Raw genomic sequence first — 14,802 nt, 5'->3', positions numbered from 1 at the left:
TCTTCATTATTTTAAAATGCACAATTAAATTATTCTTTTTACTATAGTCACCCTGTTGTACTAAGAAATACTATGTCTTATTCATTCTTTCCATTTTTGTACCCATTAATCCTCCCTACTTCCCCCCAGCACCTCACTACCCTTCCCAGCCTCTGGTAACCATCTTTCTACTCTCTATCTCCATGAGTTCAATTATTTTCATTTTCAGCTTCCACAAGTAAGTGAGAATATGCAAATTTTTTTTCTGTGTCTGGCTTATTTGACTTAACATAATGACCTTCAGTTCCATCCATGTTGTTGCAAACGACAGAATCTCATTCTTCTTTATAGATGGTAGCACTCTATTGTGTATATGTACCACAGTTTCTTTATCCATTCATCTGTTGACGGACATTTATATTGCTTCCAAATTTTGTCTATTGTAAATAGTGCTGCAGTAAACATGGGAGTGCAGATATCTTTTGAATATACTGATTTCCTTTCTTTTGGGTATATACTTAGGAGTGGGATTGCTGGATCATATGGTAGCTCTATTTTGAATTTTTTGAGGAACCTCCAAACGGTTCTCTATGCGATTGTATTATTTAAATCTAAGACCTCAAACTATGAAACAACAAAAAGAAAACATTGGGAAACCTCTCTAGGACATTTGACTGGGCAAGGATTTATTGAGTAATACCCCACAAGCACAGGCAATGAAAGCAAACAGTGACAAATGGGATCACATCAAGTTAAGAAGCTCCTGCATAGCAAGGAAACAATCAACAAAGTGAAGAGCCAACCTACAGAGCAGGAGAAAATATTTGCAAACTACCAATCTGACAAGGGATTAATAACCAGAATATATAAGGAGCTCAAATAACTCTATAGGGAAAAATCTAACGATCTGATTTAAAAACTGGTAGGAGATTTCAATAGACATTTCTCAAAAGAAGACATACAAATGGCAAAAAGGCATATGAAAAGGTGCTAAACAGCAGTGATCATCAGAGAAATGCAAATCAAAACTACAATGAGATGTCATCTCACTCCAGTTAAAATGGCTTATACCCAAAAGAGAAGCAATAACAAATGCTGGTGAGTATTTGGAGAAAAGGGAACACTTGTACACTGTTGGTGTGAATATAAATTAGCACAACCACTCTAGAGAACAGTTTGAAGGTTCCTCTAAAAACTCAAAATATGAACTTTAAAGTAGTTTTTTCCAATTCTGTGAAGAAAGTCATTGGTAGCTTGATGGAGATGGCATTGAATCTATAAATTACCTTGGGCAGTATGGCCATTTTCACGATATTGATTCTTCCTACCCATGAGCATGGAATGTTCTTCCATTTGTTTGTATCCTCTTTTATTTCATTGAGCAGTGTTTTGTAGTTCTCCTTGAAGAGGTCCTTCACGTCCCTTGTAAGTTGGATTCCTAGGTATTTTATTCTCTTTGAAGCAATTGTGAATGGGAGTTCACTCATGATTTGGCTCTCTGTTTGTCTGTTATTGGTGTATAAAAATGCTTGTGATTTTTGCACATTGATTTTGTATACTGAGACTTTGCTGAAGTTGCCTATCAGCTTAAGGAGATTGCCAAGTCAATCCTAAGCCAAAAGAACAAAGCTGGATGTATCACGCTACCTGACTTCAAACTATACTACAAGGCTACAATAACCAAAACAGCATGGTACTGGTACCAAAACAGATATATGGACCAATGGAACAAAACAGAGCCCTCAGAAATAATGCCGCATATCTACAACTATCTGATCTTTGACAAACCTGACAAAAACAAGAAATGGGGAAAGGATTCCCTGTTTGATAAATGGTGCTGGGAAAGCTGGCTAGTCATATGTAGAAAGCTGAAACTGGATCCCTTCCTTGCACCTTATACAAAAATTAATTCAAGATGGATTAAAGACTTACATGTTAGACCTAAAACCATAAAAACCCTAGAAGAAAACCTAGGCAATACCATTCAGGACATATGCATGGGCAAGGACTTCATGTCTAAAACACCAAAAGCAATGGCAACAAAAGCCAAAATTGACAAATGGGATCTCATTAAACTAAAGAGCTTCTGCACTGCAAAAGAAACTACCATCAGAGTGAACAGGCAACCTACAGAATGGGAGAAAATTTTTGCAATCTACTCATCTGACAAAGGGCTAATATCCAGAATCTACAATGAACTCCAACAAATTTACAAGAAAAAAACAAACAACCCCATCAACAAGTGCATGAAGAATATGAACAGACACTTCTCAAAAGCAGACATTTATGCAGCCAAAAGACAGATGAAAAAATGCTCATCATTATTGGCCATCACAGAAATGCAAATCGAAACGACAATGAGATACCATCTCACAGCAGTTAGAATGGCAATCATTCAAAAGTCAGGAAACAACAGGTGCTGGAGAGGATGTGGAGAAATAGGAATACTTTTACACTGTTGGTGGGACTGTAAACTAGTTCAACCATTGTGGAAGTCAGTGTGGTGATTCCTCAGGGATCTAGAACTAGAAATACCATTTGACCCAGCCATCCCATTACTGGGTATATACCCAAAGGACTATAAATCATGCTGCTATAAAGACACATGCACATGTATGTTTATTGCGGCACTATTCACAATAGCAAAGACTTGGAACCAAGCCAAATGTCCAACAATGATAGACTGGATTAAGAAAATGTGGCACATATACACCACGGAATACTATGCAGCCATAAAAAATGACGAGTTCATGTCCTTTGTAGGGACATGGATGAAGCTGGAAACCATCATTCTCAGCAAACTATCGCAAGGAGAAAAAACCAAACACTGCATGTTCTCACTCATAGGTGGGAACTGAACAATAAGAACACATGGACACAGGAAGGGGAACATCACACACCAGGGACTATTGTGGGGTTGGGGAACGGGGCAGGGATAGCATTAGGAGATATACCTAATGTTAAATGAAGAGTTAATGGGTGCAGCACACCAACATGGCACATGTATACATATGTAACAAACCTGCACATTGTGCACATGTACCCTAAAACTTAAAGTATAATAAAAAAATATACATATAAAAAAAGCCTCAAAATAGAGCTACTATATGATCCAGCAGTCCCACTGCTGGGTATATAACTAAAAGAAAGGAAATCAGTATATCCAAGAGATATCTTCACTCCCATGTTTATTGCAGCACCATTTACAATAGACAAGATTTGAAAACAACCTATATGTCCATCAACAGATGGATAAAGAAAATGTGGTACATATACACAATGGAGTACTACCAAGCCATAAAGAAGAATGAGATCCTATCATTTGCAACAACATGTAAGGAACTGGAGGTCATTACGTTAAGTGAAATAGGCCAGGCACAGAAAGACAAATTTCACATGTTCTCACATATTTGTGGGAACTAAAAATTGAAATATTTGAACTTGTGGGAACAGAGGGTAGAAGGATGTTTACCAGAGGCTAGGAAGGGTAGTAGGGTGCTGGAGGGGAAGTTAGGAGGGTTAATGGGTGCAAAAAATAGAAAGAATAAATAAGACATTTATTCTTTCTAGTTTTTCTATGCTAGTATTTGCTAGCACAACAGTGACTATAGTCAAAAATAATTTAATTGTACATTTTAAATTAACAAAGAGAGTATAATTGGATTGTTCGTAACGCAAAGGATAAATGCTTGAGGTCATGGATACACCATTTACCCTGATGTAATGATTACGTATTGAAGACCTATATCAAAATATCTCATGTTGATACGGGAGGAGGGCAGGGAAGTGCTGGGTAGGGGAGGGTGTGGTCTCTGGCTAGGGCTCCACCCCTGGGCCTGTGACCAGGGACCTAGGTGAGGACAGGCATTTTTTCCTGCCCAAATGTTGCATTTCCCAAGACCACGCTGGGCCACCACATCCCCATCCTGTGCTTATAAAAACCCCAAGACCTTCGCAGGCAGAGAAACAAGCAGCTGGACGTCAAGAGGAGCACGCTGGCAGAGTGCACCGACAGGCACTGGCAGATGCTGGCAGGTTGGCAGGCCATTGACCAGCAAAACAATGTGGAGTTCGGCTGGGGCGGTCGGAGAAGAGCCCGGCCACTGAGCGGGTCTGGCTCCAGGGGAAAACCACCTTCCCACTCCATCTCCCTTCTGGCTTCCCTATCTGCGGAGAGCTACTTCCACTCAATAAAACCTTGCACTCATTCTCCAAGCCCATGTGTGATCCGATTCTTCCAGTACACCAAGGCAAGAAATCCCAGGATACAGAAAGCCCTCTGTCCTTGCGATAAGGCAGTGGGTCTAATTGAGCTGACTAACACAAGCTACCCACAGATGGCTAAACTGAAAGAGCATTCTGTAACACATGCCTACTGAGGCTTCATCTGTAAACATTCACCTTTAGACACTGCCGTGGGGTCAGAGCCCCACAACCTACCCGTCTGCATGCTCCTGCTAGGGGTTTGAGCAGCAGGGCACTGAAGAAGCGAGCCACACCCTCATCACATGCCTTGTGAGGGGGACAAGGGAACTTTTCCCATTTCTATGTAACCCATAAATATATACACCTACTATGTACCCATAAAATTTTTCAAAAAATAGACTTTCGGGCATGGGCTCATCATATCACCCCATAACCACATTTAAGACAATGTCAGTGGACAGAGTCAGAATTTCCAGAACACCTTAAGTGTGAAGTATTTGTGTTCACAACACAGTTACACAACGTCCAGTGGAACAAGACCTAGGTTTGCGAAGTCTAAGGACCTGTATTATAAAATCAGCCCTTTTCTCCCAACCTGTCTGGGCTTCCCCAAATAAAACACAAGTGAAAGTTCTCGAGAGTGAGTTAAGTGAGAGTGTTGTCAAGACTCACTATCAAGAGTGAGAGCTCACAAGTTCTTGTGAGTGCTTTCCTGGAAATCCAAGAGACCCCAACATCTTGGCATTGAACACATGAGCTTCATTTTCCCAGAAGAGAACATTAAGCACCTTCTATCTTGAGCGCTATTTCTAAGGATAAAGGAGAGGAAAGAGCTTCAACAACAGGTGGGATGACCAGCTCTCATCCCTGCTTTGACCTTGAAAGAGCTGATTATCATCTTTGGGCCACAGTGACCTCAGCTGTAAAATGGAGACCTTTGAAAAAAGTCTGATCCCCTTTTACCCATTTTCAGTGGAGATTCTTTCTTAGGAAAAGAGCGTAGTCTGGTAACTGTATACCTCAAGAAGACCTTTGAAATAATTTTTCCAACCTCATTTTACAGCCACAGAAGCTGATGGTCCCCCAAGTAAATTCTACTGAGGGGACCAGAAGCCAGCTCTTCTGCCCTTCCTTTCACTATTTTCCCCTTTCTTGTTATGAAGACTCCCCTTCACAGCTGAGCTGGTGAATTATTTTCATCCTACATTTCAGAATGCAAATAACTCCCAACTACGGTATGTAACCTGCCTCCTTGATGCTAACTGGTTTCCTTTACTAGAGTTTGCTTTAATAAGTTAGAGATATTTCCCCACAGTTATTCTAGAACATTAAGAGGAACCAATCTTCTACTCTCATCAAGTCCTTTGGAAGACACATATTAAGAAAATGCCAAATGCATATTCTATTTATTGCCCTTCATTACATTTAAAATCATACTCCTAAAATAATAGAATACAGTAAATTCACTATTCCAGTGTTATACACACTGTGATTTTAGGAACAGTGTACGGCTACAAACTTTTTATTACTGATTGGCTGCAGCAGGCACAGGAATTGAATACCACCATTCAGGATCCTTTATAGAAATCTTTGTCACACATTTAAGTGAGTGAAGTCATCTTATTGGACAGAGTGTATACCAGTCTGAGTGTTGTTAAACTCCAGTGATGATTCAATGGTGAGCCATACACTAGTCATGCACAATAGGACCACATATCATCTCTAAATTAAATAGAACACGAAAAATAGAAAATAGTGGCTTTGCACCATAAATAGTCTGAGGAGTGCTGCACTGCACTATAGTAATTCGAGAAGGAACCCTTCTGAACATTAGAGTTGGAGATTTAAATTACAGTGAGAATAATGAACTCATCTATAGGAGCCAGACAGGTACTTTAAGGAATGGGATGAGTCAGTAATCGGATACAATAGGGAAGAGTAAGTGTTATGGGATCTTTAGGATGTTGTTTTTCTGGCCAGAAATCTCTGTGGCAGGTGGTACCTTTGTCTGAGTTGTGCTCGGTCCTGCTGGGCTCATTTTGCCCTCTCAGACTGGCAGGCTGTGCTTGGCTCATGTTACCAGCCTGAGCCCCACACCTGTCAAGGGGGAGTAAGGTGTGGAACAGCAAGGGGTGTGTGAGCAAGCGTGGGGTTCAGCCACTGCACACAGTCAGACATGCCAGCTGCTGCAACAGGGTAGGCAGGCAGCTCCAGATGCCAGAACAGGTGTCAGCTCTCTGTGAGGCTGCCACTGGACCAGGAGAACGACAAGCAGCTTTCACAGCTGGCACCGGGAAACATGGTGGCACCTGGAAGTTTGGAGATGCCAGTGAACCACAGAGCCCCAAAGAGGGAGTGACAGCCCTTGCTCAAGTAGTTCTCAGGTCTGGGCTCCCCGAAGGGCCAAAACTCTTCTCTCTTTCTCTTTGCCTGCAACATGGCAAGCAAGGGGCATGTTTCAACCCTGTTTGTGTTAAAGCTCTTTTAGCCCCACCATTTGACGGGTCCTGAGTTCTTGTCTTGGGAAGAATGAGGTACACCGACAAGTGGAGGGTGAGAAAGATGAAGCGGAGCTTTACTGAGCAATAGAATAGCTCAGTCTCCCACAGGGGGCAGCTCCTTTCTGCAGTAAGGGTGTCCTGATGAGTGTTCAGCTCCTAGCAGAGAGGAGACCTTGGAGTGGGAAGCTCCTCTCTGTAGGCAGGTCTTCCTGTCATCTTCCCAGCCGTCAGCAGAGAGGAGGACCTGGAGCAACTAGCTCCTCTCTGCAGCTGGTGGTCCCAACATTTGTTCAGCTCTGGCTGAGTCCTCTAGCTTTTAAGGGCCTCAGAGGGGAGGAAGCGTATGCTGACTGGTCCACAGGTGGCCATGGGTGGGCCCAGATAAAGCACAACAAATTCCCGCTCCAATCTGTAGGACTGCAGTCCAGCCCCCAGCTTTCACGCCCTTCCTGGCCTGAACTTGGGGCCTTACTGTGGACCTTCCACCTAGGAACCTGTCTGCCTCCTGCTGCTGTTCATGGCACCCAGGCTGTAGGTGCCAGGGGATGTCTGCAGGCCAGCACCGAGCTGTCCTTGGCCCCCCATTGGCTCCCTTCCTAAGCTTGTCAGAGCCCAAAGTCTGGAGGGGGCTAAGGCAGCAGGGAACTGGTGTGTCAGCACTGCCCCAAGCATGTGCACACCTGGCCTGGCTGTGACAGCACCCGGGATCGGCCCTGACTTTGCTTTGAGATTGGAGTGGGCACTGACAGCAGGGAGAGCCAAGCCGTGGGAGCAGACATTTCCAAGAGGGTAGGAATGCCTGGGTCTGCAGCCACGATTTGGATGGCTGCAGCTGTGTCCAGGAGGGCAGGACTCCTGCCTGCTCCATGGAGTGGGAGGCCTGGGTCCACAATCACCGCTCGGACAGCTGCGGCTGCAACCGGGGAGCCACTGCCACACCAATTTGAAAGGGACAAGGCTCCCACTTGTCCCCAGCTCCCACCAGCTCTACAAAGTGTGCAGCCCTGGTCATGACTCCCTGCTGCAGCTGGCATGATGGCAATGGCCACCCCAGATGGGCCACCACTGCCATCATGAGGAACGTAGGAAACTAAATATCTCATCCTAATGGGGTAGCAGCTAATTATTTCTATCTAACTGTAGCCACATATATACCGAGACATTTTGATTTTCTAAGGAAACCCAGAAATTGAGATTTTCAGATGAAAGATCTAGATTTTTCAATATTGGCAACAAAATAATTTTCCTTAAAAACAGCATTGTAGTCCTAATGATCCCATCTGCTGTCCAGATTAGGTATGTGAGCTGCCACTTTGTAATCTGAGGATTAGGAAAATGGTGTATTAGATGTTCATAGAAGCACCTCTCTTTCTAGACTCCTATTTTGGGAGTAACGGAGGTACTCTCTAAGGAGTCAGGCCATCTCCCATAGGCTACATCATGTAGGATCTATCACATAAAGGGAACAGGAGACCTGGGCCTTCAAAATGCTTTGCTTCCCAGAAGATGCTCTGGGTGGGAGACCAGCCTGATAACCAGGCCTTGTGTTAAAGCCAACAAAAAGTTGCCTTTACCCTCCAAGTCTCCTGCCCTCAGGCTTGACTCTGGGGCTTGTCTCTCTTCACACATGATGTTTTCTGCAGTCTTGACCTGAGTCTGGCACCAGCCTACCCTGACACTGCTTGTGATCACTGGCCTGGTTGGCAGCCACAGTCACCCCAGCCTCTGTCCTTGCCCACTTGAGCGTTAGTTTTCACACTCCCAATAGGACACTGGCCACCAGTGCTGTCCTATCCACAGGATACAGGCCAGAGAGACTCCTTCCTCACCTTTCCCTCCCTCCTGTTAGAAATGCACAAAAGGCCTAAACATGGGTAGGCTCATGCCTTCCCAATAACAGTGATTCTCTCTGCCTCCCCACCTCCCCTGAGTGTAGAATTCCTTGCATGTGTGGAAGGGGGATCTGGCAGGGTGATGCATTAGTCTGAAGCTATGCTGGCTGTGGCCCCCCACGATTCCTCTGAAACCCATGAGCACAGCTGAGCACAATTCTTAAAGGGATAGCAGTGCCTCCTGCTGACTCTCCCATACCCCTTGACTCTGCAGAGAGCTTGCAACAGGGGCTCATCTAAGGTCAACCTCCAAACTCCACCTCAGGCATGAAACAGAGTCTGAAAGCGCCCAGAAGCCCGGGTCCTTACAAGGTCAGAGTGACCGTTAGTGTTGACGACTGCATAAACTGTAAGGTGACCACCTGACTACACAGAGGGACTCACCTGCCACGGGCCACCCACCTACTATGGCTTCTCCTGCCTTGAATGAAGTCCTCAGATGTGCATTCCAGTGTATCCAGGACATTATATCTAGTTCTACAATAAGCCACAGCCATAAGCATCATCAACAGCTTTTAAACACCAGACAGCTATTTAATCAACATGTCAAGATCTGAGGAAAATGATCAGTTCACTGCCATTACCCATCCTAGAGGGACTCACTTGACTGGAGGACACTGGACTAGCAGGAACACATACCCTGAAAACAAAGATGTTTCACTTTGGCAAGTGGAGAGGGCGCTGTTGTCACCATGATGTGATCAGCTGAAGGAGACTCCCTACCTGCAGATGCTGGAGAGAGGCCTGCTTGCTGCTCAAATGCACAGAGGAGAAAGTGACGATCTGGGCTAAGGCTGGGAATGCTCTATAGTTCTCCATAAGGAATCACCCAGTGGTGGGGTGGGCATCTTCACAATGAGTTGCCTAGGAATATGAGGTTCAGTGGAAATCATGTGGCAAGAAAGGCTTCTGAGATTCAGACAAGCATATTTCCCAAATGGCCCTAAGGACAACCCCAGTACAATCTCCATGTAAATCCCCTGTCCCATGAAGTTCATGCCAGCCAGTGTGCCCCTCTCCACCCACCCCTGTGGCCACCGCCCTCTGATTTCAGACCTTTGCTGTCCTGAATAAAGCCTCCCACACCTCAGTCAGAGTCTGCAGCTCCACCCCAGTCCCCAGCATCAGGCTGGGAATTCAACAAGCCTTGGAGGCCCCCAGCCAACTCCCTGGCCTCACAAGGCCTTCCTGTTCAGAGACAATGAGGAAGTCTCGGTGTCTTTATCCCAGCCAGTTCCTCCCCACAGGGCCGGTGCCCTCACTGTGACCATTGGAAACTGCCCCCTCTAAATCACTGATTCAAACACTCCACACTGGCCACCCCTTCCCCACCTTCAGCTCTCTGGGGATAGCTTCTCCTTGATGTCTCACAGACACCTACAACCCAAAGCAACGGGAACTGAGAGGAGTCAGGAGCACTGTCATGCATTTACACAGTTTAATAGCTTGGGCAGATGGAAGCAGCCTGGGGTCTTTCATCTACGGGAATTTTGGCATCTGGAGGAGGTTGCTGATGAAGTCCCGCATGGCTCCGCAACTCAGGAATCTTTCCTCCTCCTTCTTCTCCTCCTCCTCCTCCTTCCCCCCATCACCACCACCACCACCATCTCTTCCTCCTTCTCCTCCTCCTCCTCTTCCTCCTCAGGTTGGGGCATTTCTTCTACTTGAGAGTGGGTGTCATCTTCCAAGATCCATCTGAGCTGCTCATCCTTTTGCAGTGCCCTCTTCACGTGTTGTGGGGTGATGCACATCCTGCGGCTGTTCTTGACCTCCTTGCCCACCTTTTCCAGGATGTTGGCTGTCAGGTACTCGAGAACACCAGCCAGGAAAACAGGTGTGGTTGAGCTCAGGCGCCAGGTATGCTGACTTTCTCATAGGCAGTGTTCCAAGTGGCTGACAGGAAACTGCAGCTCTGCTCTTTTGGAATGGGAAAGGCATTGTCTCCTAGGCCTACAGAGCATTTTGTTTCCAGCCATGAGGAATTGCTGGGTTTTGCCCCAATTGGCACAGCTTGATTTTCCTGCTGGCCTGAGCCTCTCAAGGTACCAGTGCTTATTGCCACCCACTGTATCCCTATGCTCCAGCCCCTCATTGGTCAGGGAGTTGCCTTTGTGACAACCTCCACTTTTTGATGTCATTGGTGTCCACTGGGCTCTGATCAGGCCTCAGCCTAGAAAAGCCCATGAGAGGAACCTGGTCACCCTAGCAACTGGAACTTCCTTTTGAGAGGGACCTGGTTGCCCCAGTAACCGGAGCTTCTTTTTGAAAGGAACCTGGTCGCCCTAGTAACTGGAGCTTCTTTTTGAGAGGAACCTGGTCACCCTAGCAACTGGAACTTCTTTTTGAGAGGAACCTGGTTGCCCTAGTAACTGGAACTTCTTTTTGAGAGGAACCTGGTCACCCCAGTAACTGGAACTTCTTTTTGAGAGGAACCTGGTTGCCCTAGTAGCTGGAACTTCTTTTTAAGGAAAAGCTCATTTTCTATTTAACATTTTAGCAAAAAATTGTGTCAATGAAAGTATTGTCCTGTCTTTAGGACACCACTCTAGGTTCTTTAAGTTTAGCCTTGCATTGTCTGTGAGCTAATTTATATTCCCTCTAGAAGCTGTAAGTCACTTACAGACATGTTCACTGCCTTGCCCCCAATTTTGCCTCCATGTGTACATTTACTTAAACATTCATGATCAATATTCCTATGTTTATTCTTTGAGTTCTCTTTTGAATGGCTTATAATATCTGCCAATTTCCTCATGAGTTAATCGATTGTTCCAATGCATTCCCATATCATAGGTGTTTGAGTGTTATGATTTCACTCTGTTGGAAAATACCTTTTACCTGTTTTTAAAGGTCACAATGTTATACCCAGTGGATTCATCTATCAGAGCTAGGAAAACTTGGTGACAGAGATGTGTGCTTCATGCTCGGTTAAACCCAGGAATGTCTTTGCTTGCCTCATCTAGGTGACTCCAAAGCCCAAATAAGTCTTTGTTCATTGTATTTTTCTAATTTTAGTTTCAACATTTAATTTTTATTTCAATATTTTTCTCTACTAATTCTGTATTTTGTTGTTGTTGTTGTTGTTCATTGACATTAGGTAAGTTATTTTCATTGTTGACCAAATGGTTGGGAATTCAGTTTTAGGATCCAACCATCTGGAGAGCTGTGTAAATGAGTTAATGATTCATAGAAATACAGTCTCTGTTGTGTAAAAGACAACAGAAAATCTGGTTTGACAGTCTTTTTGTACATTTGTCTATTTATAGCTCAAATCAATTAAGAATTTTATACTCTCTTAGAGGAGAACAGGTTTTTTTTTTTTTTTTTTGATATTTGGATCAGAGAACTTTACTGTTTCTATTTACACTTGACTCAACGGTTGAAATTGTAGAACTGAAGCTATAAGCTCTATTTCTCTGTGCCTATATGTCTATGTGCTTGTAATTCTGAAATAGCTCCACCTCTGATTGTGTGATTATGTAAAGTTTTCCTACCTCTGGATGGTATTGACGTGTTCAATTATAAAGTCTCTTTTGCTTACATAAATTAAATATTCCCAAATTCCTCCTGTCTCTCCACAGGGCTCAGCAGGATGTGGTTCTCACAGCCAGTGGCCTAAGTCCCCAGTGGTCACCTGAGAACCAGGACCACTGCACTTTGGGGAAGCCTGCCTACAGGTCTGCTGTTAGGGAAGGAAGGAGATGCAGCTGTTTATTAAGGGGGACCCTGTGCATGCACTGTGTGGAGCAGTAGCTTACAGGCACAAGTGGACTCAATCTTGGGAAAACCCACAGATGGAGAGACTCTTATTACCCCCGTTTTACACATGAGGAGGCCTGCTCAGAGGGAGTAATTGAAGGTCTAATATCACATGTCCAAGAAGTGGTGAACTGGGATCTGAAACCCAGGTCCTCAGCTCCCATTGTTGGAGCCAGCTGTGCAGCCTCTGACCAACCCTCTGTGAAAGGCCAGCAGGCAGCAGACTGTGGCTCCCAAGGACCCAAGGAACAGGGGGAAACCTAAAATATGGGCACTCACAGGCAAGGGGACAGATTGCTACAACACTTGATGTGACACCTCTTTTAAACTTAGCACAGAGCAGGAAGTTTTGAAAAGGATTGCACGTGCTTTAGAGGCCGCCACTTGGGACAGAATTATTTGTATACCTCTTAAAACATGGATTGAGTAACTAATAATTCTTTGGTGCTCTATGTAATATATGGTAATTATAATGAATAAGTATTTAATTTAAAAATGAAATTGTTAATCGTGTTTTAAAGGAAATACATTTATAATTAAGCTGATTCATTAATAATTAACAACCATTAAGAACTTCTTGAATTGCCCATCTTAGGCCAGATCATAAGTTTTGTATATTCTTTTGATTTATTTTACCAGTGTCCTGAAGAGAGGACAAAAAGATATATTCACAGCACTAGCTAATAATCCCTGTCTCAAATCCACTTTCATAATAAGGCAGGGCATAAAGAAATAAGAAATGAAATCCAGCAGGCCACCATTTCTTTTTTGCATTTTTCGTGATGGTTTCTCCTTCACTCCTCAATCTCCATGTAAATCCCCTGTCCCATGAACTTCATGCCAGCCAGTGTGCCCCTCTCCACTCACCCCTGTGGCCACCGCCCTCTGATTTCAGACCTTTGCTGTCCTGAATAAAGCCTCCCGCACCTCAGTCAGAGTCTGCAGCTCCACTCCAGTCCCCAGCATCAGGCTGGGAATTCAACAAGCCTCAGAGGCCCCCAGCCAACTCCCTGGCCTCACAAGGCCTTCCTGTTCAGAGACAATGAGGAAGTCTCGGTGTCTTTATCCCAGCCAGTTCCTCCCCACGGGGCCGGCGCCCTCACTGTCACCATTGGAAACTGCCCCCTCTAAATCACTGATTCAAACACCACACTGGCCACCCCTTCCCCACCTTCAGCTCTCTGCGGATAGCTTCCCCTTGATGTCTTACAGACACCTACAACCCAAAGCGACAGAAACTGAGAGGAGTCAGAAACATACTTATGGATTTACATCCTTTAATAGCACTTGTTGATGACAACAACAGGTATTCCTCAGCTGTGACACATTTTTGCCCTGGCTAAGCCTGTGAGGATCCCTTCAAGGCTCTGGGACCCAGTCTTCAGTCATTCTTCCTGGATTTGGGCATCTCATCAAACAAAAAGCGAGTCATATCACTCTCAGAGTGGTGGGGCTCACGGTTGTTGTCCACTTCTCTCTCCCCATCTTGTGAAGTGTTGCGCATACTGCCATTGTTGCTGGCCTCCAAGCCTACCCGCTCCATGATGTAGTCAGCAAGGCAATCGAGCAAGGTAAGGAGGGTATTTATTGTGGAGGAACTCTGGCTTTGGGCGTCTCGTTCGTCTTGCACAACGCGGTCCACGAAGCTCATAGGGACCTGTAGCTCATTTCTAGAAGGATCTTGAGTCTGGTTGTTATTTGTAGAGGAGTTCTTACAGTTCTTTTTCTCTGACATGATGTTTGCTGGGTTTGGCTCTGATCAGCTCTGTTTGATTCTCTAGCTCAAGTAGGTGTCTGAGGACACTGGTGCTTAGTCCTGCCTATTGTATCCCTCTGCTCCAGGCCCTGATTGGTCAGGGAGCTAGCTGCCTTTGTGACATCCCTAGACTTTGTGATTTCATTGGTGTCCACTGGTCCCTTATCAGATCTCAGCCTAGAAATGTCTGTGACACTGATCTAGTCACCCTAATGACTGAACCCTGATTTTGAGGGAACTATAACTCTCTACCTGATTTTGACATTATAAAAATAAATGTGTGCTTCAATGGAAAACTTTGCTTTATCTTTAGGACACCACTGCAGGTTATCTGATTCTGGCCTTACATTATCTGTGAAGTCTTTTATAGCCTTTTGTTAGTTGTAGGCTGCTGATACATGTACAGCATATTCTTTAGTAGAGGTTTGGTTGTTCTTCACCTTATGAAACCAGTTTTGCCTCCATTTACACAATCATTTAATATTACTGATGAATATTCCCATATCAACTCTTTGGTTTCCCTTTTGAAGCAGTCATAACATCTTTTTCTTTTAGCATGTGTTCATTTCATATCTGTATGAGTGTCATGATTTTACCCTATTTGAAAAATATATTTTAGTCATTTTTCAATTAATAATAAGATGCTCGGCTGGGCACAGTGGCTCACTCCTGTAATCCCAGCACTTTGGGAGGCCGAGGCGGGTGGATCACG

At 44.6% G+C, this 14,802-nt stretch overlaps 3 protein-coding genes across 14 annotated transcripts in view; all 3 read right to left on the bottom strand.

The window, feature by feature from the left end:
• SYTL5 (synaptotagmin like 5) overlaps positions 1-14,802 on the bottom strand; it is a 242,611-nt gene that overhangs the window by 131,333 nt on the left and 96,476 nt on the right. For 2 of the 12 annotated variants that reach the window (XM_063660117.1, XM_054473201.2), the window contains one exon: positions 9,302-9,442. The exons of the other annotated variants lie outside the window; for them this stretch is intronic. The gene's annotated coding sequence lies outside the window, so the exon portion shown is untranslated. The remainder of the gene's footprint in view (positions 1-9,301; positions 9,443-14,802) is intronic. 12 annotated transcript variants of the gene reach the window in all.
• Positions 10,117-10,554, bottom strand: LOC129025381 (histone H2A-like 3). Its single transcript, XM_054473200.2, is given in 1 exon segment — positions 10,117-10,554. A coding segment is annotated over 1 exon segment (438 nt).
• LOC129024804 (huntingtin-interacting protein M) lies at positions 13,592-14,155 on the bottom strand. Its single transcript, XM_054472018.2, has one exon. The coding sequence runs from the start codon at positions 14,067-14,069 to the stop codon at positions 13,716-13,718; it is 354 nt and encodes a 117-aa protein (XP_054327993.1). The 5' UTR covers positions 14,070-14,155; the 3' UTR covers positions 13,592-13,715.

The sequence above is a fragment of the Pongo pygmaeus genome, chromosome X (assembly GCF_028885625.2).
Source record: "Pongo pygmaeus isolate AG05252 chromosome X, NHGRI_mPonPyg2-v2.0_pri, whole genome shotgun sequence".
Lineage (NCBI taxonomy): Eukaryota > Metazoa > Chordata > Mammalia > Primates > Hominidae > Pongo > Pongo pygmaeus.
Note: the sequence above shows the minus strand (reverse complement) of the source record. Positions and strands in the feature narration are given on the sequence as shown.